This window comes from Numida meleagris, chromosome 1 (assembly GCF_002078875.1).
Source record: "Numida meleagris isolate 19003 breed g44 Domestic line chromosome 1, NumMel1.0, whole genome shotgun sequence".
Lineage (NCBI taxonomy): Eukaryota > Metazoa > Chordata > Aves > Galliformes > Numididae > Numida > Numida meleagris.
The window spans coordinates 66,215,402-66,242,168 of NC_034409.1; the positions used below are offsets into that span (position 1 = coordinate 66,215,402).

General features: G+C 38.3%; 2 protein-coding genes across 4 annotated transcripts in view; one reads left to right on the forward strand and one right to left on the reverse strand.

Annotated features, from left to right (window-relative positions):
* RECQL (RecQ like helicase) overlaps nt 1–14,618 on the reverse strand; it is a 22,041-nt gene extending 7,423 nt beyond the window's left edge. For all 3 annotated transcript variants that reach the window (XR_002436762.1, XR_002436763.1, XM_021391340.1), the window contains exons 1-12: nt 14,358–14,618; nt 12,658–12,730; nt 10,998–11,195; nt 8,522–8,701; nt 7,304–7,410; nt 6,144–6,342; nt 4,974–5,140; nt 4,337–4,418; nt 2,460–2,608; nt 2,257–2,374; nt 492–630; nt 23–114 (exon numbers count right to left, since the gene is read on the reverse strand). Coding sequence is in view for 1 of the 3 variants with exons in the window: in XM_021391340.1 (XP_021247015.1) it covers nt 23–114; nt 492–630; nt 2,257–2,374; nt 2,460–2,608; nt 4,337–4,418; nt 4,974–5,140; nt 6,144–6,342; nt 7,304–7,410; nt 8,522–8,701; nt 10,998–11,195; nt 12,658–12,673 (1,447 nt within the window). In the remaining 2 variants the exon portion in view is untranslated. The remainder of the gene's footprint in view (nt 1–22; nt 115–491; nt 631–2,256; nt 2,375–2,459; nt 2,609–4,336; nt 4,419–4,973; nt 5,141–6,143; nt 6,343–7,303; nt 7,411–8,521; nt 8,702–10,997; nt 11,196–12,657; nt 12,731–14,357) is intronic.
* On the forward strand, nt 14,789–26,364 carry GOLT1B (golgi transport 1B). Its single transcript, XM_021391395.1, has 5 exons — nt 14,789–14,946; nt 18,825–18,916; nt 20,675–20,853; nt 23,851–23,932; nt 25,313–26,364. Exons 1-5 carry the CDS (start codon nt 14,922–14,924, stop codon nt 25,349–25,351), a joined length of 417 nt encoding a protein of 138 aa, XP_021247070.1. The 5' UTR covers nt 14,789–14,921; the 3' UTR covers nt 25,352–26,364.

Here is a 26,767-nt window from a genome sequence, read left to right on the forward strand (position 1 = left end):
CTCGTAAAAACAAATTACTTACAGTTTTCTCTACAGCAGTTATCACACATCCTGTTGCAATTTGCAGAATCCCATACTTCATCAAAATGACGGGCTATGAGCACCCGGCGACACCTGAGAGAAGAGCAAAGAGGGGCTATAGAACACAAATTTACATGTGGGTGTTACAAATCATGAAAGTAGCAAAAAGAAATTATCCTGGTAAGCTTTTATCTCAAAACAAGCATGAAGAATCGTCTTAGGAAAACCAGAAGATAAATACTGCAACACAGTATTCTCTGTCAGTTATACTAAGAGAAGTAATTAGCTTTCAGTAATACTAAAAGCTACTCTGTAAACAGCTTGGTTAAAGCAGGAGAATAAGTATGATTTGCAATTCCAATAGAATGAAATAAATCTTTCAATATAAGCTCATTCCTAGTCCGAGCCCAACAAAGGCTGCTCTGAATGCTATTTAAAAACAAAGCAACCAAGCAACTAAAGTAACTTACTTGTTCATATTCTGGCAGTAAGACACCATGCTGTACAGCTTCTCTTGCCCCACGTTTTCCATCACTACCATTGAGCTGATTCTGAATATATCTCCAAAACCATAATACAAGATGCAGTCAGCTTTTTGGTCATCCCTACCTGCAATACATAAAAACAAAGATGCAGACGTTAAGCATAGCCTGGTACAAATTCCAATCATACCTTCATTGGCTTTTGTAGCCCCATATAGAGTACACCACAGTAGCAGGCTATTAAGTGTAACATCAACCAATAGAACACAACACGATACAGACTACAAACAAAATAGATTTAGAACAGTCTTTTACAGCTACATAAACAAACAAACTGAAAGTTCTACAGAAGGAAGATTCTGACTCTTGAACTATTTAAATATAACATTGATGTGATACAGAAATTGAATGTAATCACCATTTGCTACATTTCTTGGAAAATCCTATCCAAATATACTCTGAAGCCTAACTCGTACTCCGTTAAAAGATACTGTGACCTTCAAATACCTTATTAGGTATTTGAATATGAAGGTATTTTATTAGGTATTCCCAATAACAAATTGAGAATTATGACTAAACAAAATATTCCATTTAAAACCAGCTGTGACTTCTACAGCTGAACTTAGGTCATCTCTTTCTGTTGGCCATCTCTCCTGATGATGTGATAGGTACTCTCCTACTGTTTGCAAGATCCAGAGAGCAGAAAAGGCCTAAAGAACCTCTACTTGATAAGAGTTTAACATAAAAAAGAAAGGAACTACTTCACTTGGGTGGCCAACTGGAAGGAAAAAGGAAAGTTTCATAAACTAAGTTATATGTTGAGGCAAATGAGTAGCAGTACTTGATGAATCCCCCTCAGAAAAATCCCATTTAAATCAATTAATGTAAAAGGAAAACATACAGAAGCTGGTTGTAATCACCCTAAGCTGATAAACACTATGAAACAACTCTTTAGCACTTGTAAGACCCTTGACTTACCAATATTTATACTTCATGTTAACTCCTGCACTATCTAGAATTAACCAGATAGTCTGCTTCCAGTATCTGCTTCTAGTGTAAGCAGATAGAAATTCCCACAACCTTGATGGCTCTTATCTTTTAGGCCAGCAGACATGCTCTAGCACAGAGAGAGTTAAAACCAACTGCCCTTTCAGGTCCTTAAAAAACTTTCCTCCACATACAATCAAATCTGTTTTTGAAAAAGTAAGAACACAAGCTAATAACTAAACAGGAAACAAACAAACCAAAAAGCACTTTAAGCTATTCCAGCATTAAATAGCTGGAATAGCTTAAAGTGATTAATCCTTAAAATTTGTTGCCCCAGGCTCCTCATTCCACTTGTATTTCTTTGGCAAACAAAATTCAGACAGAGGTCACACATCATCTTGAGAATCTGAGCAGATTACACATCCCAGTTGCTATGCAAAGAAAAAAAAATCTCATCTGTGACAAGTCTGATCAATGTCACGCTGTTGTGGTAAGCCACAGATGCCACAAAAATCAAGTAACTCAAAAAAATTCTGAGTAAAGGGCTAGACACTCAGTTATTTTTGCTACACTGCTGCACAGAGGCCTGAGATCATGAACGTAGTTTGTATCTGCTTTAAAACCTCTTTATAGGGGGCAGAGTGGCATTCGCACTTTGGAACCCATCTCAAAGACAAGATACTGCATGTAGGTCTGAAATGAAGCGTAGTTTTATTAGCCAAACAGATGCCAACAGGCACTTTGCAAATGCTGTTTCCTACAATACCTGCACGTCCACTCTCTTGGTAGTAATTCTCCATTGACTTGCTCATTGAATGATGAATTACAAACCTCACATCAGGTTTATCAATTCCCATGCCAAAAGCAACAGTTGCCACTACAACCTGAAATGAGATTAAGAAACCATTAAGGTACCAAATTACAATTTGTTTAAATGAGACAGAAGGCTGTGAAAAATATCCACTTAACCTGAATTTGATTTGCTGCCCATCCTTTATGAACTTTGGTCTTATATTTAGCATCCATGTTTGCATGGTAAGTTCCTGCCTTGATTCCCAGTTTCTGCAAACTCACGGTAACTTGCTCAGAGTCCTTCTGAGAAAAACAGTAAACAATTCCTGCATAAAAGAAAAAGATGCCTTACTGCAATGTCTTCAAAAAAAAACAACCAAACAAAAACCCTACAATTCCCAATGCTTAAGAAGGAAAAAATTGTAAAAGTTTTATTAATTTAAAAATAACTAGTCGGTAAACAGTCTTTGTGCCTATTCAGTATGCAGTATTGGTCCCCACAAATGGAATTTAAATAATCAGTCTAAAAAAGACAGAACTGTTCAAAACTAACATAAAAGTTCTCCTGTCAAGCTTCTTAAATTATGGTAAAAATGGCTTAGCTAACTTTTATGGCTTTTTCCTACAGAAAAACAGTTCATCTTTCAGCTTTGACTTGCAGGTTAAAGAGAAAAAGTAGATTCCAATCTGCATAGTCATGGCAGTGATTATGATCAAGGAAGACAACGCTTTTTAGTGTTTATGTGAAGTTGACCTTTACTAAAGGGGCCCATTACATCCCTTATGGCATCTGACATCTCACCTGAGATTTCAGATAAATCAACTTCTTGTCATTAGTCAGTCTGGGCTAAATCTAAGATTACACACAAACTCACACAGTTTTTATCATCTTAGTACACTTCTGTACACAGGGAGCTGCCCATCACAGGTGCAACGTTGTACATCAAGGATAGGCAAAGACTGCTGCTCCAAAAAACTGAGATCTGTTGCCCTTGTAATATAGTACTCTTGATTTGCAGTATATATGTAGGTTGCTCCAAAAGTAATTTCTCCTACTTAGTTTCATGGAAACTACAACAGATACAAAGAGCACAATAACGCTATTTGACAGAGCAAATTCTCAAAAACAAAACACTATTTTTCAACATAGTCCCCACCATTAGCTATGGATTTTCTCCAGTGTTGAACAAGAACCTGGATGTCGCACTCATAAAAATGTGCACAGTCATTCAGAACATGGCTTATCCATGTCACTGTCACCACTGCTGGAACACACCACCCACCGCCTCCACTGTGCTCACATCTACTGTTTGCCCCCTATCAAAGTTCAGCAAGCACTGACGAATATCAACAGGTGCTAATTTTTCCACATGGAGGAATTCAGTGCCACACCTTTGCTTTACACACACTTCCAAAGTCAGACACCATTTTGTCAGACTGCCCCTCTGCTGACATCTGCTGTAACAGATGTAACAAGATATTGGTAGGAAGGTTCAACTTCTGCTACCATACCACCAATGCCTCTGGTGTTATGGGCCAACATAATAAAATAGGAGGCATTACTTTTGGAGCAGCCATCATAATTTACTGAATGCACAAAGTCCAGCTTTTACAGTTCTGCCTTCATCACGTAAGTGCAATTCACCCCATCATCCATCCATTCTGAGCATTAAGTAATACATGATCAATTATGAAAAAGAATTGTTAGATAGTAAGTACACAAACACAGATACTAAATGGCAAATGTATGAATTAAGAACATAGAGAGAACTTCTTTTCAGACTTGTTTTTATAATCTTAAAAATTGCTATTATTCTTACCTGTGTAAGCATTGTTCTACACACAAATATAAATAAATTGTAAGAAAATTTAAACAGTGATGAACTGAAAGAATAATTACTCAAGGTACCGATCTTACTAAATTTCATATCTGGTTAACATTGGCTGCTTAACGTAAGGCTGAAGTGGAATTTCTCTGTATGTTTCAGGATCACTTGAAACAATCCATGTAATGTTGAATATTATTTATGACAGTACACTTTTACGCTGTTTACCTGAGAGCCCCTTGTATCTTCTGTTAATGACCTTAACAATGTCCTCAATGAAATCTTCATTATTTGAAGGTTTATGTCGAACCTCAAAAACATAATACACGCATGCCAGAGAGTTCTCCAAGTTGGCAAGCAATCTGTTAAAACAATGCCTTTATCCTACTTCTCCAAGTACTGTAAATAAATGTATATTATGTAAATATAACTGTTCTGTCATTTAACCAAAATTACTATACTCTCGTTATTAAGAGTCAGATTACATCTGAAAAGCTCACAGGATAATACGAAAAATTAAGATCTCATGAAGAAGTTATGGCCACACTGAAAATACAGTACAACACACTAATTCACACCTTTTTGTAATGATATGACGTTTTCCAACAGATTGCAGCAGCCTGAGCCTGCTGTCTACCTCTCCCCTGTACACAGTCCTACCTGCTAAGCCTTGTTCAGAAAGATCAGGGCAGCCCATGTTCCTAAGCAAATGGCAGTAGATTCAGATGGAGTCATTAAAGAACATTGTCACTCAGTTGCAAGCTAGATACTATCGATATGTGTAACTGAATCTACCCTGAAATTCATTCATAACTTATGGAAGATAACATGGCTGCGATGCAGTTAAACGGTAAATAAGGCATACCTCATAGTAAAGATTAGGCCGGTTGAAAGATGCAGTAAAGGTAATGCATTTCTGAACATGTAAAATATTCTGAGCGTCCTTTAAAACATGATTTGTAGCAGTTGCAGTTAATCCAATCAAGGGAACACGGGGAAACTGTCTTTTCAAGATACCAAGGGATTTGTAGTCTAAGCAAGAATACAAAAAGAAGGAAGAAAAAGACGTCTTATCCCAGAGATCCAAAGCCAAAGATATTAATACAGAAAATATTCAATGGGATAGTGCTGCAATAAGTGTTACTACTAATAGTTACCACAGAACTAATTTATACACCCAACTTAGTCAATAAGATGGTTGCACTTATCAAAACAATTGCATTCTTGTAATTGGATTTTATAAAAGTTGAAAGGGCAAAACACAGACCTTCCTAAAAATTTATAAAAAAGTATTAAATTGCATTAAACTACATATAGATTATTTCGCAGGTGTTTTTAAATCCTAGTGGTTGTTTTTTTGTTTGTTTTTAATAACACAGCTTTGCTAATAAATAAGCATTGTGGAATTTGGATAAACAGAGTACACTAAGGAAAGATTTCAAAGGGTTGACTTTACAGTCACGTTCTTTCAACAGCACAGAAACAACAGGTTAGTCTTCTACAATAAAATCTGAAATGATCTGAAGCAACTTTACTTTTCTGAAAGTCAAGGACTTTTACTTCAAACTGCTTTATGAGCAATTAGAATATATCTTATGAATTCCAAAAGCATTATCATCACCCAGCTACCTTAATAGTTCATGAGCTTTTGCATCCCAGAATGAGATTCTTTACCTCACCTAGAGTGTTAAAGACTGGTATAAAAAATTGCATGTTTTTCCTGTAGGAGAAGATTAAAGATGATTGTATAGGCTTTAATAAAGATGATATCCAAAAACGGTTTAAATAGCAGTTTTTCAGAATACTAACAGCAAAAATGACATTGAAATAGCTCCATCTTGCATGAACCTAGCTACTGGACAAGGATAGAGTAGTTTATGAACAGAAATTCTTGAGCTAACACACATTCTTGTCATACCTAACTATGGAAGTATTTATTCAACATATGAAGGAAGCACTTAACTTTATTTCAGGCCTAACTTATTATTTACAGATGCCTGAATAATCCTGCAAATTGGATTTCTAAAGAGCGTACCCGGCCTGAAGTCATGGCCCCACTGACTGCAACAGTGGACTTCATCTACAGCAATGCGAGCAAGACATCCTGCTTGATAAGCTTTCTCTAGCTTTGACATGAACATTTTGCTTTTTGCAATCTTCTCTGGGGTCACATAAAGGAGCTTCAGTTGTGAATTTCTGTCTAGCATCTGGGTATGAACCCACTTCACATGTTCCTGTTCAAAACAAAAGGAGAAGTCAGGCGTGAGGAAACTAGGACGACACACTGAAGTTGCTGACTGCTAAGATTCTTAAGAGGTTATTAACAATTCATAGGAGGTAACCAGAGACAGATCAACTGTCACATGGTGTTTACCACTACTGTAAGTCTTTGCAAAAGACCACTATATGTAAAACACTAATTTTAATACTTGGAAAATCTTTCACATAACTCTGAAAAACAAAACTATTCAATTTTTGTTTCTGCTTCAGCATCCGCTGTCAGTATTTTCCCATTAAACTATAATTTATCAAACAAGCCTGTGGTACTATGAGTATAAAAAGTATAAAATAATTACTTATACACAACAAGTACTCCCAGCTGTAACCTCTATTAGTGAATTTTCAATATGCCCTACCTGAAAGCTGGCTGCAAGTTTGGCAAGTAACATCAGGCCACTAAGCTATCAAATCCACTGTCATGTGCAATTTAATGACCATGGCCTCCTGGGAGTCAGGAAAAAAAATTCACTATAAAAAGCTATTGACTAATAACAGACTGGGAAATAAATCACTTCTTGGCCTCAGTATTAAACATTTACCATCCCAAAAGAAGACAAAATACTGTATGTAAAAGCCTGCGCTGCTCAAGATGTCACTAGTGGACAAAATCACCTCCTCCGATCTTCTTTCAAGTCTAGAAACTCTGTACAAACAGAAAAAACACCAGCCAAAGGTACTTCACATCCTTTAAGCAGCCCCATGAAAGCTGTTGGTATAAATGTGCTCTTGTTATTAAAACAAAAACGCAATCAATTCATTCATGTTACCCAAACCATAGCACACAGCTGGCAAGATACTGTCGATAGCGTTAGCTGCTAAAATTGTGCTGTTCAGTGTTTATAAATAACATAAACAGAGGCAAGATGGCAGCTTGTACATTACAAAAAGGCATAAAATCTTAACAGATAAACATACCTTACTGCTTGAAGCATTTAATAAAGTTGCAGAAATGCCAAGCTGTTCCAAAACCATGAGCTGATCTTCCATAAGCGATATCAGAGGACATATCACAAGTGTAAAACCTGTAATAATAAATTATTTGTGACATCTGAACCATTAAGTTTGCATGCTGTCACTTCTAATACTTTTTTTTTTTTTTTTTTTTTTTTAAATAACACATCAATCCTGTTCTGTTAGAACTGCCTAATAGGAGCTTAAACTTTATATACTTAGTAGCTGATTCTTCCTCTAGATAGCTGATGAGTGCTAGGTCACCTAGGGACACGTTTAATCAACTGACTGTGACATGCACCTTCTCTTACAATCTAGAACTAAGCTGCAAAAAACAGTGTAAGAACTAATATACAAAACAAAGTAAGTTAGATTCACGGCTATGTCATGAGGTGGCACATAACTAAGCAATGCTAGGTACTGATTATTTTGATCTTTATGCATAAACTTCCATGCAATCAGATGGGTTATTTTTTCCAAAGGAAGTTCAAAAACTACAGCTGGATACTTGTTTTTACAAATAAATGCACAAAGCCTCTCTCAAATAATCTGGAGCTAAAATTTTAGAGTGGAACAGAAAAATAACAGTTATCCATACTTGAATAATTTACTGTCTGTATATTAAATTAAAAGGTGAAGAAAAAATATAGTGACAAACATCAAAAAACTTCTTCCAGTGTTTATAAATATGAAATAAGACAGGAATGTATGTAAATGATGTAAATTTAAATCACATCTATAAGGCTCATCTGTTTTAAGGCTGCTATTGCTCCCTCAAAAAAAAAAAGAAAGAAAAAAGAGAACTACGCAAATATTTATAGTAAATCTCTCATGCCTTTGCTCTTTTTTTTCCTCTTGCTTATTGTGATATTAGAGGATGTTCAGGTTGGATATTAGGAAAAAATTTCTTCTCAGAAAGAGTGGAGATGCATTGGAACAGGCTGCCCAGGGAAGTGGGGGAGTCACCACCCCTGGAAATGTTCAAGAAACATGGAGATGTGGCACTGAGGAACATTGTATGGTGGTGATGGGCTGCTGGTTGGACTGGATGATCTTTGCAGTCTTTTCCAACATTAATTATTCTATGATAAGACACCAATGCAACATGCATTCTCCAAATAACTTCATAAGGGGGAAGCTAAATTCAGTTGTTTATATATGGTCCCTCCTCCCCATACATACCATCAGAACAGACAGCTGGTAACTGATAACAAAGACTCTTTCCACCACCTGTAGGCATGACAAGAAATATATCCTTTCCTGCCATTGTAGCGTTTACAGTTTCAAGTTGCAAGGATCTAAATTTCTGGAGTTTAAACTGGTTTTGCAGTGCAGTTTCTATCTTCTCATACCATGGAAAATCTGTTGAGGATAAAACAAATGCATTTTTAACCATTTTCTTAAAATATAAGAATATACAATAACTACATCAGAAAGTGACACACTTTTAGATGTGAGTTTTCAAATATTCAATAAGGGCACACAAACCAAGTGCATATAATCTAATTTCTAGTAGGTGTACCCTTGAAAACCCTATATGCAAATGCAAATGAAATCCACGTCCAGACTAAGGACTTTCACATACATACTAATGCTAAAAACTCACAAACAGATGAAGCAGTTTAAAGTGCTAAAGAACACATCAACTGACTAGTCCAAAATTAAATGGAAACAAGAAGCCCATCCTGAAAAATATATAAAAGCAGACATGGAGTCCTACAACAGCCTTACTACACAGTTGCCCACATGCCTCCTTCATACAAATGCAGTCATTGCAAGTAAGATAATGAAGGCAGGTTTATCATTTGTTCCATACATTCCAGAGATAATAAGCTTTAAGACTGGGGGTATGGGGATGCCACCTTTCTCAAAATAATAAATCCAATTTGTTTATAATAGTTTAATTCTTTTTCCCCTATAAGGAGTTAAAGGCTACACCATTTTAAAAGAGAATACTGTAAAAACCTGAATTTCAGATGCACCAGGAAGCATATTAACCATTTTCTTATTAATAAAATAAAACCGCAGAAAAACCGTGGGAATTTCAGGCTACACTGCATGCAACACAAGAATTAACTTTGGGACTTGAGGTGGCATTGCTTCGTAATTTACAGAGATCACAGCCAACAAGTTCCAATGCTCTCTGAGAACAATAAAAGCCTGCCACTGATTTCAGTGAGCTCTATACCGAGAACAAATTTAGCTATACTTCTTATCCAGTACATACAAATGCAGCACCTGACTGAAAAAATGTTAAGTTTTAAAGCACAGGAGGAGAAAAGACACCCAAAATATATCATTTTGTTCAATAGCACTGATCTGAAATTATACAGTATCGGTAATAAATGTGAAGGTAAAGAGAAGGAGGAAAATAATAATAAAAAGACCTAATTGAATTTGTTAGGCATAACAGGGTCAAAACCAACCAACTATCCAGTACTTCAATTAATGTTTACTTGAAAAACAGCACTTCCAAAAGGACAGCAGCCCTCACAACACCATGGGACATTTATAACTTGAACTAAGTCTACAGTACTAAAGTATTCTACAATATTTTTTGAAGTCAGCATCTACCTAATTTGCATCATTAGGCAAGATAGTGGGGCTACATAACCCACACTAGCAACCACTGGTGTCCTATCTGTTCAAGCAAGAAGAAACAGTCAGTGAGAAGTAACTTTAAGAACGCAAGACTGTTATCAGTAAATCCTGAAAACATCCAGAGTAATTATTTTTAGATTAAAAAAAAACAGGGAATAAGTACTGCAATGTACCCCAATTTACTCTTGGATTATTATAGCAAATACAATTAAGCTGGGACTTTGCATCAAGAAAAGAATAAAAGTAGTTGTTAAGGTTTAACCCAGCAGCCAGCTCAGGACCACGCAGATGCTTGCTCACTTCCTTCTCCCAGTGGGATGGGGGGACAGAATTGGAAAAAAAAAAAAAAAAAAAAGTAGAACTTGTGGGTAGAGATAAAAACTATTTGCCAAGAAGAAAAGGAAGAGAAAAGGAGAATAATAATATAAATTATTATAATAATATATATATTTACAAAACAAGTGATTCACAAAACAATTGCTCACCATCTGCCAACTGATGCGCAGCCAGTCCCTAAGCAGCAGCAGTCCCCACCTCAACCAACTCCCCCCAGTTTTATAGTTTCCTCACATGGTATCACATGATATGGAACATCCCTTTGGTCAGCTTAGGTTAGCTGTCCTGATTCTGTCCTGTCCCAGTTCCTTGAACACCCTCAGCCCCCTTCCCTAGCAGGACAGTACAAGAAGTTGAAACCCCCTTGGCTGTTTATAGCACTGCTCAGCAACAACTAAAATATCAGTGTGTTACCAACATTGTTTTTCTTCTGAAGACAAAAGATAGGATCATATCAAACACTATGAAAGGAAAAAAAACAACTCTGTCCCAGCTGAAACCACGACAGTAGTTATAAAAGGCCAGTCTTGTAATTCTGTCTAGAAGGACTCAAATGAGTATTAAATGCCCAGTGAGGTAAGCACAAAATCATCCTGTGTAATTAAAATGGCAGGACACCCAGCTGAGCAAAATAGAATGGAACAATGTCACTAACCAAACAGAATTCTGTATGAACACATTTTACTGAATTAGATTGCTTCTATGTTAGAATATTGCAAACCTGTTTTGTTCCACGCCTCAACTGAGGTTTCAGTCTCTTTACTTCCTCCTGCTGCCGACTCTCCCGATGACTGCTTTATCAGTTTTTTTAATGTCATCTTCTTCTGAATGAGTTCCTGCTGTTTATCCAGCAGCTCCTGAATCTGCATCTCCACTGCCTGCAGCTCATTTTCAACAGAAAGCAGTTCCTCCTCTAGCACTGATGACAAAAACAAGGGTGAAGGCAAAATATTAATAACGGCTTTAGAGAACGTTGTATTTCACATGTCGATTGAGAATAATCAAAATTAAACACAAACCAAAGCATCTAGAGAAAAAGGCAGCACGCTAGGCCTACTGGTAAGATTACAATATCTTAATTTTTGTACATACTATGTAAAAATACTTTGCAATGCTTAACAAGGTATTTTGTATATTAGTAGGCGATATAAAAGCACTTATGTACTCTACATCGTCATCTCTGATACAGTGTATGAGATATGCAACACCAGTATTGACTACATAGATTAACAAAGTACATCTACAATCTCATTTCTCAGAAGTAGAGGCTCTCTAGAGAAACACTTGTCATTGTTTTCTTTTCTGCAGATGTACGCTGAGGAATAAAAAGTAAATTGCATCTGCCTGATATTAAAGCCGAAGAGTTACAACGAACACAAATGGAGTACTCCAGCCAGTTGCAATGTGAGCACAATGTTAAAACTTTTTTTTAGACAGCATTTATGTGTAAGAAGCAACTTCAATCTCAGCAAGCAAAAGTCTTCTGAAGATGGAAATAGAGACATTAGCAGGAAGCTATGTTTCATGCACCCACATCTCCTCTTTTATACAGATCCAGAGCACCTGCTAAATGTCAAGGTTTGAATATGGAGGACAAAAGCTTTTGTGAACACGAGCCATCCTTGAAATCTGAAAAAGCTGAAGCAAACACTCCCCAAATGCCTGACTTAAATAAGTGAAGCTTTGGCAGGAATTTGCCTCTAAACCATACATGCATCTATGCGAATTATGGGCTGTGCTCTAGAACTCAACCCCCCAAGTTGAAATAGTCATAACATAACACAGTATGTCAACCATGTACCATCACTTTCAAGCCAGGCTAGAAAAGCATAAAAAATGTCTTTTTTTCCCCCAAAATACTAGGTTTGGTCTAAACATAGCAGATATAATAAACTGCTTACAGGAGGAAAAATGTTTCACATGCAAAAAGGTATCCTCTTTACAAATGGCACAAAATGAGGATATTTGTCTTTCAAAAAGCTCACTGCTATTCAGCAGGAATGAGCTGAAAGTGTCTTATCATATGAAGCACATTATCAATACACTGAAAGCCAAGAAATTTCCTTGACAAATCTACTTCAATTCTAATTTTTAATTTAACAAACAAAAACATTATGCAGTTTAAAAACAAAACAAACAAAAAACACAAACATGGCAGGATGGTTGGACCAAACCATCTTGAAAGGTCCCTTCCAACCCAAACCATTCTTATTATTCTATGAAAACATCTTTTCCTTCAAATCTGAAGTATAACAACATAGACCTGATACTCTTTTCTGCATGCATCAAATTCCTATAAATAACAATCAATAAATCAGGTGATCATGTCCGTTAACCAAAAGATAGCAAAATTAATATACTGAATGCTAATTTTGGATTACCTTCCACAGCTGTCATCTCTAGAGAATACAGAGGGCTGTCCCCAGGAGAATTTACTTAACCAAGTAACTGTCACTAAGAATAAAACAAACAGAAGTTTCATTAGTAATCCTTCTAAAGTTAGAACATACCTACCACATGAAATTTGTCAATACACAAGGTGCTAGTATAACAGGTTATAACACTGGGCTGTGCGTGGGATAGGGATGGACCAGAGCTTCTGTTGGGAATGGCACTGCACACGGGATGGGGCTGTCCACAGGACAGGGCTCTACATGAGTCCCACAAGGCTGGACAATGAACGCGGGGCTGTGTATGGCTATAGGGTATGTGTAGTGATGGAAGTGGAGATGAGGTCGTGTTGGAGCTGGGGTTGGAAATAAGATCAGAGCAGAGCTCCGATCCTCGCACCCACAGAATGTGCATCCACCAGGATCAAGGATGGTGCTGGGGCTGCAGCCCCCAAAACCCACAGTGCCCCACAGCGGGGCTCTGCCCCTTCTCCCCTTTCTTTTGCCATCTTTGTACTCACATATCTAATGATAAGAATCAAGCAAACACACGCATGTATTTTCTCATGCATGCATATATAAGTGCCCAGATGAGCTCTGTAAAGGGATCTCCTTATCTTGACCCACAGAAACTGCAGATCTGCTCTAAAAAATAATAATAATGATGTATGATAATATTATATTATTAACTATAATAATAAAGGATGGGAAAAAAAACTGTTTCCCACTCAGTGTGCAGCTGCAGTGAGTGTGGGGCTCAGGCACAGCACTGGCATTTTTGGTGTGCCCTGGTCCAGTTTCTTGTTAGAGAGGGGAAAAGAATAAACCACATGTTGCAGAACTCACTAATCTCTCCCCACACCACTTCTTTAAATAAATAAATAAATTTAATTCACATCTGGAATATTTAATCTGCCAGAAACAGCTAAAGTCTGTGCTTGGGCTTTGGATCTACCACACTGGTTCAATTGAGTTTGACTGGATGAACCTTATGGTTCCCTTCCAACTCGGATATTCTAAGATTCCCTGTACTCTGCCTCGTGAGGCCCCATCTGGAGTACTGCATTCAGGCTTGGGGCCACCAGCACAAGAAGGATGCGGAACTGTTGGAGCAGGTCCAAAGGACGCCATGAAGATCATCAGAGAGGCTGGAGTGCCTCTCCTTTGAAGAAAGGCTGAGAGAGCTGGGCTTGTTTAGCTTGGAGAACAGAAGGCTCCAGGGAGACCTCACTGCGGCTTTCCAGTACTTGAAGGGAGCTTATAAGTAGGAGGGATATCGACTTGTTACACAGTCTGATAGTGACAGGTCAAAGGAGAATGGTTTCAAACTAAAAGAAGGGAAATTTAGGTTAGATCTTAGGGGGAAACTTTTCACACAGGGCAGTGAGGCAGTGGCACAGGCTGCCCAGAGAAGCTGTGGATGCCCCATCCCTGGAGGTGCTCAAGGCCAAGTCGGATGGGGCCCTGGGCAGCCTGAGGTGCTGGGTGGCAACCCTGCCTGCAGCAGGGGGTTGGAACTGAGTGGATTTTAATATCCCTTCCAGCCCGAGGCATTCCCGAGGCTAGGGAAATAAAACCCACAATAACTTTCTTCTTAAAAATAGTTCCAGCACTAAAAACCCAAAATGCACGTCTATAACCTCTCATTGAGAGAAAAATAAATAAATAAATAGAAAGATATCTAAACTCACATCAGGGAGAAGTGTGCAAACCGGCCGTCCCAGCGTCTGCCACCTGCGGAGCAGAGCATTCCGCAGGCACCCGGGCAGCGCCCGCCTCAATGTAGCGGGTCCCGCGCCTCCCGAGGCCCGTAACGGCACCACGGCGACCGCGCGTGCAGCCCCCGGCCACGCCTCGCCACCTCCTGCTCCCACGCGGCTACACGCGCCCCACGGCTGCAGCGCGCACTCACCAGCCCGCCGGCTCCCAAGCCCCGCCCCCCTATCTGCTACTTCCGTTGCCGGCTTCCCTCAGCCAATCGCCTACGGCGAGGCGAGCGTCATGGTTGCCACGTGCTGCTCTCTAGCCCAATCCGCGCTGATGTTGCGAGCCTCCCGCTCGGCGGAACGAAAGCGGAGGGGCGGAGACACGCGAACAAGGAGGCTGCTGATTGGGCGTCGCTCCACCTATCGGCGTCCACCTTTCAGCCGGCGGCGAGGCGAAGGGGGCTGCGTGTTTCCGGAAGACGTGGCCGTTCTCGCCCCGCTGCCGCTGCTCGGCTCTTTCTCCTTCCCCGCACTCGCCCCATCGCCACCATGATCTCCCTCTCGGACACGCAGAGTGAGCGCCGCGCCTCACCCCATTGGTTCTCGGTGGGAGGGGAACGCTGGTCTCTCGCCGGGAGCGACCGCGCCGTGGAGGAGGCGGTGGGGGTCGGGCCGCGGGATGCCCGCCGGTAACTGCTGGCGGAAGGGCTGGACGAGCCCGGCATAGGGCTGCGTATCCCGGGCCCGCCCGGGCCCTCGCCCTTTGTCCGCGCTTCCCGCCTCCGGAGTGTGGGTGAGGGGCGGGTCCGGGCCGTGCGGTGGGGATCGCTGAGGGGGGTTTGGCTCAGGCGGTGTGCCCCACCGGTGGGGTTGTGCAGGCCGCGGGAGAGCGCCGGGTGGCCCTGGAGGGCACGGGGGGAGCTCACCTGCTCCTGTCAGCATCGCCACGCCTTGGGGGATGCCATGGATGTGCTCCCACCTCGGGGCCAGCGGCGGTGGGGGGACTCGTCAAGCAAAGCTGAAAGTGAGTGCGGTGCGAGCTTAGAGGAGTGCTCATCAGGGCCCATCCAGCATCTTCAGGCATGCCTTGCTCGCCTAGAGCTGCTGCTGCCAGCGTCTGCTTTGAGCTGTGAGGTGGCAATGGTGAGAAGAGAATGAATGAAAGCTGAGTTGTACACAAGAGTGACAGTTGGCAGATGTCTGTTTTCCTGCATGCCTCTATGTGGACATTAACGGTTTTGAGTAAATACCTGTCAGTGTCTTTTTCTTTTAACTTTGCTACTGAATTAAGCATTTGCAGGTGACATAGAAGCGGTTTTAAGGTGAGGACTAGACACACAAGTCTGAAGGGAGTGAAGAATAGCTTGGACCTGACAGTAGTTTTGCTTTGCCTGAGTAGGAATAACTGGGATGAGAGGTGCTGAAAGGGAAGATGGGAAGAAATCAGAGTGCTCCTAGGCATTGAATCTGCAACGTAAAGGAGAACATTAGGTCTCTTATTTAAATCAGCATATCATGCATGATACATTCTCAGTATAGTTATCATAAAAGGAAATGAGTGTTAAGTGCTATAGTGTCACTTGAAGGAGGACAAGTGTGAAAGCTGTAGAAAAGAAAGTTTAACTTGATAGCAGAGCACTGAAAACATTGGTGAGCCGCTTGAGGCAAAGGATGTAAATGGGCAGTAAAGCAGGATAGCAAGGCACAAGGTTAATGATTTCTTGAGAAATTCAGGTGCTCTGCTCTGTTACTGGAATGGATGTTAAATCTTAGGCTAATTCTTAGGTATACGATCCCTTAAACCTTTGTGGGCTCTGCTTTTGCCCATTCCCTTGTTGTCCCATCCAAAGTAATCATTGGGGAAAGAAAATCTGTTTGCTATTTTTACTTGTCTTTTGGGGACATTGAGCTAACTCCTCCTACTGACTCTGTTGGCTTTAACTTTCAGAGCTGAGAGTAGTAGATACAATAACGCGAAGCGTGAGGTTTTTGAATTTCAATATTTCTCTGAGATTCTGAAGATATTTCTTTAGATATTTTGAAACTCACTTCTGTTTGGAAAAATAGTTATCACACAAAAAAAATGCATTAATCTTTTTCTTCTGAAGGACTGTAGTGCATTGTCATTTTTATACAAAAGATAGAGGATGTGCAGTTGCCCTCAACTTTCATAACCAGTCTATCTTAAGACTTACTATTTACTAAGAGATTTTGACGATTTGCTGCTCTGCTCACCCGATTCATGGGGTTTCTGTGGGAACACTGAGAATGCATTGATCCCTCTCCTCTGCAAATCATAGTTATTAAAAAATAAATAAGACTTGGCTACTGTGTGTATCTGCATTTCTAGACCTTGAAAAAGTTGTATTTGAGTGATATATAAGAAGGCTTTTATGGTATGGGGGAAAGGATTTTAACAATAGTTCACACCCCTTATAAAAAAATTCCTAGCTTGTTTGCAAAGACTGTACAGAGTGACAGGGCAAGACATACTTGACTTGGTGTTCTTTGGGAAGAAAAAAAAGAGTTCTGATACAAATTGGATTGGTAACATTTACTTGAAATGAGTCCAGAACTTCTACCTTCTGTTGCCAATATCTCATCTGCTTTCAGCAGTAACTTTGGGGTGATGAGAATGGTGGGCATTTCTTTCCTGTGCTCACCAGAGAGTGTGGTTGACTTCTAAAGGGAAACTGAATCTGCTGTGGCAATATGTGGTTACCAATGTTTTTCAAGTGAATACAGAAGTGTTAGAGCAGTAATTGCAACAGCTGTTGGGAGTCAGCCTCTGTTTCTTGCTCGCACCCCACTTTGTGCTGCGTCTGAAGAAGGAATGAATACTCACTTCCCATGGCAGCATATTTATCTTATTGGCAGCTGGTAATTCCTTTGGAATCCTGCCTCAGAGTGTTTTCCTTCCAGAATACAGATTGTTTCTGCTCTTTTAAAGTAAAGAGCACTAGAAGAAAGGGCAGATTACAGTTGCTACGTTAGTTTTAGTTAGTTTATTCAGTGGAGATGCAATTTGCGATTCATCCATAGTTCATTGTAAGCAAGTACTGTAAATGTCTGCAGTGAGTTAATTGTACTGGGTTAGGCAGTGGTTTTAATACAGAGTGGTTAAAATGTTCATAGTAAAGCTTTAATGTGGGAGACAATATTGTAGAATTAGATTTCAGGCCATGCGGTCAGCAACCTTGCTGAAAGGAGAAGTTAGGGAATCTGAACGTTGCTGTAACAAATCTTTACTCTGAGCTATTTTGGAACTTCTTTGTTGTAAATTAAGCATCTGAAATAGACACTGTTATGCCGCTTTATTCCTGAGCTCTTCAAGCAACATTAAATGATCAAGTAGGTCTACGTTGCAGTCAGAAGAGCAAATAAAATACATTTAGATATCTCTTCCAGATTTATTTTAGCTAACAGTAGCAGTGAAGGGCTCTTCATTTGTTAAGACACACAAAAATACTGGGACCTTCAAAGTATACTGCATTGCCAGCCTGCCTCTGTTAATACTGCTGTTTTTGATAGCTATGTTTATGTATCCTGTAGACTTCTAAATTCTCCAGTTGTAAGGTGGTGAGTGCGTGGATAAACACAAAGGCTTTGGCAGCTGTGATTGCTGCTATTCCTTTTATTTCTCGTATTCAGTCTATGTGAGAGTCAAAGGAAGGCCATAGAAGTTTAATTTTAAAGGTGTGATGCACTTCTGTATATGTTCTTCAAAATGCCTCAGATTCTATTGTCAAATGGTAGTTTTAATCATGCCTTGACATTTCCAGACGAACGAATCTTCCATCTTGCTCTTGCCTATCCAATATTTCTTGAACAACCTTTATCAGCAGGCAGAGCTCAGAGATATATGCCATCTACGAGCTCTGTGAAAACTGACAGCTGGCAGGAGACCAAGCTAATGTTTAACAGCAATCAGCATGTGCTATATGGAAGGAGCCTACAGCATTAAGCTGTGTTGTATTTAATCCGGAAGTTGGGAAAATGGGATTGCCATGCATGTAATGTAGAATGTAAGGTCTCCAAATAAGTGTTTCCAATAAGCATTACGGGATAGGAGTTGCAAATGGAAAACAAGATTTTGTTTTCTGTTCCCAAAATAATCCTTGCTAGGAGGAAATTGAAAGGGAGGTTTCCTGCATAGGTATATGCATACGTGCTTTTGTTGCATTCAGTTTAAGTATATTGTTAAGTTGATCCTTTTTATGATAAGCAGCTTCCAAATATCTCTTTTTCTGGTATTGAAACAACTGGCTTATACAGGACTAGTTTTATTTGTACATTCAGGGAAATTTTTAAGTAGTCATGAAACAGTCTGTGAGCTTGTCTATGAATTTATTTTTTCTGTGTGTTGCATGTTCCAAGTTTCTATCAGTTTATAGGCATGTGTTTTTTTGTTACCATGTTATGTAGCATACTTAATTTTATTTCTCTTTGCAGAGATTGGAATGGGTTTAACAGGCTTTGGAGTGTTTTTCCTTTTCTTTGGAATGATACTCTTCTTTGACAAAGCTCTTCTTGCTATTGGAAATGTAAGTGTGTACTTTTTGATCTTAAATTCTGCTCTGCTTAAAATTAAGTGTATGATGTATTAAAAATAAACTTAAAAAAAAAAAAAATATGTTTTCAAATAGAAACTGGGTCATAAAAGATACTGTGGTAACTTAATGCAAAGGAGGAGTTATGCTCAGTGATCTGAGTGAATCATTTTCCCTGATTGACATTAGAGCAGCTCACGTCAATCTTAACATTGTACCTCCAGGTCTGGCCTGTGGTATGTTGGTCAGACAAGTAGCAGCTTGTCCTACAGTTATGCTGATGCAAATAAGATTTCTAGATTAGCTGTTATTACTAACACTTCCTTTTTATGATCTCATAAAGTAACTGTGAAAGCTAGGTATCTATTTGGATAAGAATACCAATGATGTGTTCTGTGCATTCTCTTAAATGCAGTTTTTCTGTGCTGTGTCAGGATGGAGAGAAGCATGAATTGCTGATAATCTGGGCTTAGAAGAGCAGATCACCACAATAGAGAGCTGAAATACCTTCAGCTATTGCCAAATTGAAGTTTTAGCTTAAGCAGGATAAAAAATAAATCCTGGGGCAGGTACATAAAAATGTGAAGTAAAATAACTTTGTGTTTTCTAAATCTGATATTGCTGTGCCTCAGCTGTTCTCAGCTTTGCCAGCCAGCCAGAAAGCACAGCATGGTAGAGACTTGCATCCTCCTTTGATGACCGAAAATCTGTGGTCAAAATGGATCAGTTTCGTTCTGTGGCAGCAGCATCAAATAGTGGGGTTTGCTGGAGGGAAATTCCATAAATGCTCTTTGAATTCGGGTGCACAGTGAAAGACTGAAAAATAAAACAATGCTTATGTTATCTTCTTTCTAAGATAAGGTGGAAATGCAAGATCCAGCTTAGGGAAAATGATGAGAATGTAGGTAGGAAGAGATGATGAAAGGCTTTGTGGTAACCAAAGATAATGCGAGAAAAGTTCCTGTATCATTAGAGGAAAGCTTAATTATAAAATAGAAGAAAGGCAGTAAGGAAGTAGTTTCATGTTTGTTTGTTTTTTTAAATAACATGAACTTGAATTTCATCTGTTTATTATGAGTAAAATCTGAGATATAATCTCTTTCCAGAAAAAATGTTGCCCAGATGTATGCTTACAGAATGAAGTAATACTCTGTTGCTAAAGGATACTCAAAGCAGTTTTAACTAGTCTGGACTACCGTGATGATGTTCAGCCTGTACTGGAACTAGTAAATAGTAGTAGTCTGTTACACAGGCAGAACAAAGGAAGATAGCTGATAATGCCCTTCAGCTTTTTTCCTTTTTTGCCTTTGCGACTATCGGCACAAGCTATTGAAGATGGCCATTGTTCAGTACAGGGGTGCTTCTGTAGCATGTATGTTCCCACTTTTAGGAATCTTAGCTGTTAGTGGTACTGAACTTCAGTACTGACTGCTGGTAACGATTGTACTTATGTTACAGGAAAAACAGCTGTTGTCACCAGGTCTTCTGACATGATAGTGCTTGTCAGAGACCACAACGGTAGACTCTTAAATACTTTTTGAGCACATATGAGAAGAATTTTTAATGATAGGTATAGTGCTTTAAGATGGACTTTACTAAGGAAAATCAAGAATAAGTTCTCTTATTTTTAATACTAAAATAAGTTGTGCAAAAATGCAGTCTAACTTTGTAGACTAATATATATGCTTGCATTCTAAACTTAGGAATGTGTTTAGCTGTTTTCTTTATTTGGTTGGTTTTTGTCTCTTCTAGGTTTTATTTGTGGCTGGCTTGGCTTTTGTTATTGGTTTAGAAAGAACGTTTAGATTCTTCTTCCAAAAACACAAAATGAAAGCAACGGGCTTTTTCCTGGGTGGTGTGCTAATAGTTCTGATTGGTTGGCCTTTAATAGGAATGATTCTTGAAATTTATGGGTTCTTCCTATTATTCAGGTAAGACTTGTTTCAAAATTGCTTTCTATATTGATGTATCAAGGAATACGTGTACTTACTTAATGTATTGTATTACAGCTGGGAAAACAACATTATTTGAATGTTCACTTATGATCAATTTTGTTTAAAGTTGTTGGGTTACATCTGCAAGTGGTGAAAAGATGGTATTATTCCAGGACTCAAATTTGCTAATGTTTGTAAGGCAGATATCAAACTGACTTTTGGTAATGCAGCTTATATCTAATCAAATGACTGTACAGCTTCAAAATATTTGGGAGATCAAATTGTTACGAGTGCCAAGTTTTAAGTATTTCCTTACAAAAGGCAACTTAAATACGTATGTTTTCTTGGTTTTGTTGGTGGAGTTGTTGGTCATTTGGCTTTTTTGGTGGAGAGTTTGCTCTTTTAATTAATAAATGAGGCAGAATATATGCTTACAAACATCCTAGCTTCACAGCCTTACTGTTTCATTTGTATGGTAGCTGCAGTGAGAAGGTGGCTTCTGTGATGTTTTGTTATGCTTGTGCCCTGGTTGGAATGTATGAGATGCTGGTTTTGCTTACTGATGTCTGAAATGACTTAAACTTTCTTTTTTTCCTGTGCATAGGTGTTACATACTTAATGTTGCAACAGATATGTTCCATCTCTTACAACATGTCATTTAAATTATAATTATTTGTAAGGGTGAAAGGACCTGAGATGTTGCAATGTACCATTTATTTCCATGGTTGAAGTTTGGTACTTAAGAAAACAGAGGAGGAAGTGTGTTAATAAGTAAGAAGGGAAGCTTTTGTTGGCTCCTGGGCTTCTAAATAGAAGACAAAATTCCATCTAATGCTTATTTAATACCCACATTTTTTTTTTCAAGTGTTCAGCTGCTGGCTAAATAATAGTTTAACTGAAATAAAAACAGTGCTACTCTTTTTTCAAACATCTAAACACCTGATAAGATTTTTCTGAAAGAATTTAGCTTGTCTAACACACAGATTTTTGAAACTTCATCTTGCAATTTTAATGTATGCTTCTTATTGTTTTACAGTGTGTTACTCAATTCAACATCACTGCAAGTGTTTTGAATATCATAGTATTTCATTGAATCCTTTCACTAACGCTTCTTGCATGCGTGACATGGGTTTAATCAGCCAGTATGAAATAGCATAGCATATATTTCCAACCAGAATTTATAAACTGGTAGGTCTGAGTATGGGTATGGTTATCCATGGATTATCTGTTGTCTCCCCTGGCTAGCAGGGTAAAATAATGTTGAGGATTATAGAAGGTCAGCAGTTATCCCAAAGTCACAAAGACTACATCTTACCCAGAAAAGTGTCAACAGTGGAGAAATAATTCCAAATGAATCTTAACTTAATTGTCTCTAGACAACTTTTTCTAGTTCTTAATACCTGTTAAGATCTGAATGTCTTGCTACAGTGCTAGCTAGTTACTCCCTCAAGCAGAGCTCTTTGTTTTGCTTCAGATTTGTTAATTTCAACCATACTAATGTTTTTGGGCAACTTTTTGTGTGGCAGGAGCACTGTATTATACTTTATTCAGTCTTTTTTTTTTTAGACCACTTAAACAGTTCCAGTCATCATTTTTGTATGTAGACTGTTGTCTTGTACAGTTGGACTTCTTGTTTAAAGACATCTTTGACACTCTCTGCAGAAAAAATTGCAGAGATCCTGTTGTCCGTAAAGCAAAGGTTTTAGGTACTGGTGGCCAAGAACATTTAAACAGTTGACATGATAGCAAAGATTTGTACTTAATATACATTTTACTGCAGTGAGAGTGATGCAGCTATAATTTTACTCTGAATTAAATGTAGAATGTCAGTCCCTTCTTTATTTAACGTACTGCCAGAAGTTTCCCATCAGAGTTCAGTTCTTTGCCTTTACACATTCAAATTGCATTCCTTGGAGACAGCTATTACAGTACAGTCTCTCTTATCATAGTCTAAACTGCTCTAGGGGCCTTTTTTGGATCAAAGGTATTCAAAGTTCTTGCTAAAGATGCTATCCTGACTATAAGGACTATTTTGTATTCTTGGCTACACCAATTATTTGAGTATCTTAAAAGTGGTTTGTGTGCCCTGCATCACATTGTATAGGTTCAGTGTAATGATCTGATCTTTTTAAAAAAAAAAAATTGATAACTTTGGGGGGGGGAGCGGTGGAACTTGCTGGTATTGATGTTACCCAGTAAATTGTTTTTAACAGCAAGAGGATGGTGAATAGTGAAATTCCTCTGGTCAAATGCGACAGAGGTTGATTTACATGCTAATTCTTATTCTATGCTGGGAAATGTATAGCTCAACAAGAGAACTTAGAATGCCAGTACCAGCTGAATTGCTGCAGCTGGCTTCAAACAGCTGAGATACTGCCACAGAAAATCCTTCTTCCTACTGTAGAGACAAACTGGCAGTGCAGGGGGGTAGACCATACCAGCTATAAAAGGCAGCAACTCCTGGCTCATTATTCACGTTTCTGACTTTACATGTATTTGTCAATTAAGTGAGTGCACAAACATATTGTGCTTAATTTTCTTCAGTCAGTTAAACATTGCCATATCTGGTTTCAAAGGGGATTACCTAGAATTACCTTTCAAGTGTTTTTACGTTGGATATATGAAGATGAGTGATATGGTAAGAATGTATTTCCTATAAGGTTAAAAAAGTTTTTATCTCAGTGCTTATGAAAATTTTGGGAAAGTAGATGGGAACATCAGTTCTGTTGACTAAGTTGGATATTCATCCCTTAGTTAATTCTCTGAACAGCTGATTCTGAGGGTTGCCAGCTATGAAGAAAATGTTTACATCAATTTAAAATAATATTTCTTTCCTGTTTGTTTTTTTCTTTGCTGAATGTGTGTTCGTGTATTTGGTAAAATCATTTTCAGTGAAGAAACTACAGGGCTTGAATTTCCATTTCTTCATTTCAGAGCAACATTAGAACAGTTTGTTTATAAAAACTAATGCATTATTTTTTATCTTACCTAAAGGGGGTTCTTTCCTGTGGTGATTGGCTTTATTAGAAGAGTTCCAGTCCTTGGTTCTCTCTTGAATTTACCTGGTATAAGCTCGGTAAGTGTTTGGTACATAATGTAAAATGTAAGGCTTTTGCTGTTTTTCCTATTCCATTACTATTGCAATAGTAGAAACGCACTGGAAGTAAATCAGATGGACTCAAATTCATTGTTCTTAAAAGTTGTACTACTGTATTGTTTTTGCACCATACAAATAACCTTGATTCCCAGTGAGAAGCTTTTAAATGTAAAAGAAACAAAAGAACACCTTTGCATAAGCTGCCCCTGCTTAAGCCTTGTAAAGGTGAAAGAGCCCTGGATTGTGATTCAGGATTGTGACTAAGAATACCAGGGTTTGGTTCCTGCCTCACTGCTGTCCCTAGGTGACCACAGACAGGCAAATCATGCCACTGTTCTGTACCTTTTCTCCTGTCTGTCGGATGAGAAGGGCATTTTTCTTTGTGCACTATCTGGATGTATCTAAGAAAAGTGGCCTGTAGAAACAAAGAGGTTTGCTTAGTGTTAATTTGCAGCTTGCATGGTGAATCCAGAAACTCTCATCATGCATAATCATTCATTGAGTACAATATTTATTCAGGCCTGCTGTAACAGTTTGATTCTTGCTATTTACTAAGCTTTGTACTTCTTCAAATGCAGTTTTCCATTTTCTTAACTAAATAGCCAGTGATTTGAAGACAGTAAACGGGTGCCAGAAAGATGGTAATCTAGGTAGGGTATTTTGGTCAACTGCTTTTACTGTGATAATTTCTGTATGTATTTTAACACAAATGTTTGTAACCCTAGTTTTGAAAGCTACAGTTTTAATAGCTACTGCTTAAAAATTAATAGGGGACATAACTAAGATATATATATACAGTCTGTTTTTTAAAAATTAGTTTTCAAGATCATCTGTTCCCATCTTACAGCTTAGGCCAAGTTCTGGCTCATAATTCATGATCAATTGAGCATTTTACTTGTCAATTGATCTTGTCTACTCACATTTAATTTGATCGTTATGGGGTTAAATCTTGTTTTAAAAAGATAATTGTTAATGTTTTATTCAAAGCCTACGTAGGCTCAGAAGAGAATCCACAGTAATGGTCAGTTGAAATATCTTACTTGGTCTACTAATGCATGTGTGGCTGATACCGCTTTGTTTTGTTTTAATCATTAAGCTAGCAGTGGTATCTGTATTCTATTTCCTTTTTCATTTTCTTGCATCTTCATGTTGCACTGTTAACGTCTTATATAAGAAAACATGTCATGTAGAAACACAGTTGCAATGTAAGATTTTTAATTTCACAAACTTAAATCATGAACCCTTGGTGAGTACTACTCTCATTTTCAGTCACATACCAACTGTGCAAAAAGAAAGTTGCATTTGAGAATAATTACACTACATAAATGTAATGCAGCTTAAAACTTTCTTTTTTTACAGCTTGTAGATAAAGTTGGAGAAAGCAACAACATGGTATAATGACAAGAGGGCGGAAGACTGATTCTGAACTTATTGTATTATTTATAAAATCCTTTTGAAGAATACTCAGCACAAAGATTAAGTTGTGTACAAAGGAAAAGCTCGTAACATTCTTTACATAAGTTTAAATTAAAATGTATAGTCGACAATATACATTAGAAGCTCAGCAAGTATGCTTCTAGGAAAAGTAACTCCAGAGTTCAGGAAGTAAACTGAAGAGGTGAAAGTCATGGAATAATTCACATTACAACTGTTCAAGACTGTATTTGTTGGTTTTGGAAAAGGCAATGAACCCTTCCGGATTTAAAGGTGCCTGTACTTTACCTCCTTATTGTGAAGGTGCAGTAGAGCAAACAGGCCTCCATTTTTAAGGTCACTCCAACTTATCCAACCTTCTTCTTGTTGCCCTCAGAGTGCAAAACAAACCAAAAAAAAAAAAAAAAACAACCAAACAAAATAGAGAAAACTTCTTGTGTAACAAGAGATGCGCCTTTGCATGAAAGTTGAGATGACTATTCATCTTTAAGTATATTATGACTAAAAAGGAAACCCTACACTCTTCTGTTGTATACGTTTTTGTAAATATGTGGTTGAAATAAAACATTAAGATAATGTTTCAAAGCCAAATGTAAGTTGATTGTGTTTGCCTTCCATTTTGGAATATGCATAAGGTCAATCTTCAATAACTTCAGTCTCAAATGTTGGTTCCAAACATGTAGAGTTCAACAGGAAACTCTAGAAACTGACTTACACTCCTTCCAGTTTGTTCTTGAGTCATGTCATGTCTGCATCCAGGTGAGAATGTAGCCCCTTCTCACTAACATGAAAGTTTTGAAAAATGTTTGGTTCAAAAAAATGCACTTGGTTATGGTGCTGACATGAATCTTGTGAAATGTATCTTATCAAAATATGAACCTTTTGTTTTTAAATGGTTTGAAGCTAAGGTTTCTTTGTCTGTTCTGGAACTACAAGTTGACGTTTAGTTTTTACAGTAATAAAATGAAAACTTAAAACTCTGTGTATGTGAGTCTCTGGGGAACAAATTGAGTAAATGGGCTAATTAACGATCAAGTGCCAATCTCAGTGTTACGTAACTTGTTCCTTGGGTTATCTTCAAGTCTTCAAATAACTCAAAACATTTATGAGTCATAACAACTACTTAGCTGTTGCCTGGAATATACGTCCCCTACTAATGCAAAGGTCACATTTCTGCTTCTCTTGGAATGTTAAACATTGTGTACTTTCAATAGATACCGCTATAGATACCTAACAAAAAGTGATCATTAAGAAAACTGTACTTGTGAAGGTCTTGGGGTTTTCTGTTTTAATGTTCTTTGTCCCTTCAAATGTAATCCTAAAAACTTACTGAAATGCAATGATGGTATTTCAAGTAGCTATGTAGTTTTAAAGGCCTAA

Bases quoted from the DNA above. Each gene is read 5' to 3' on its own strand.
- GOLT1B (XM_021391395.1), top strand. From the start codon at position 14,922: ATGATCTCCCTCTCGGACACGCAGA. The intron at 20,854-23,850 runs GTAAGACTTGTT...TCTTACCTAAAG, and splicing joins GGGTTCTTCCTATTATTCAG to GGGGTTCTTTCCTGTGGTGA. The intron at 23,933-25,312 runs GTAAGTGTTTGG...CTTTTTTTACAG, and splicing joins ATTTACCTGGTATAAGCTCG to CTTGTAGATAAAGTTGGAGA.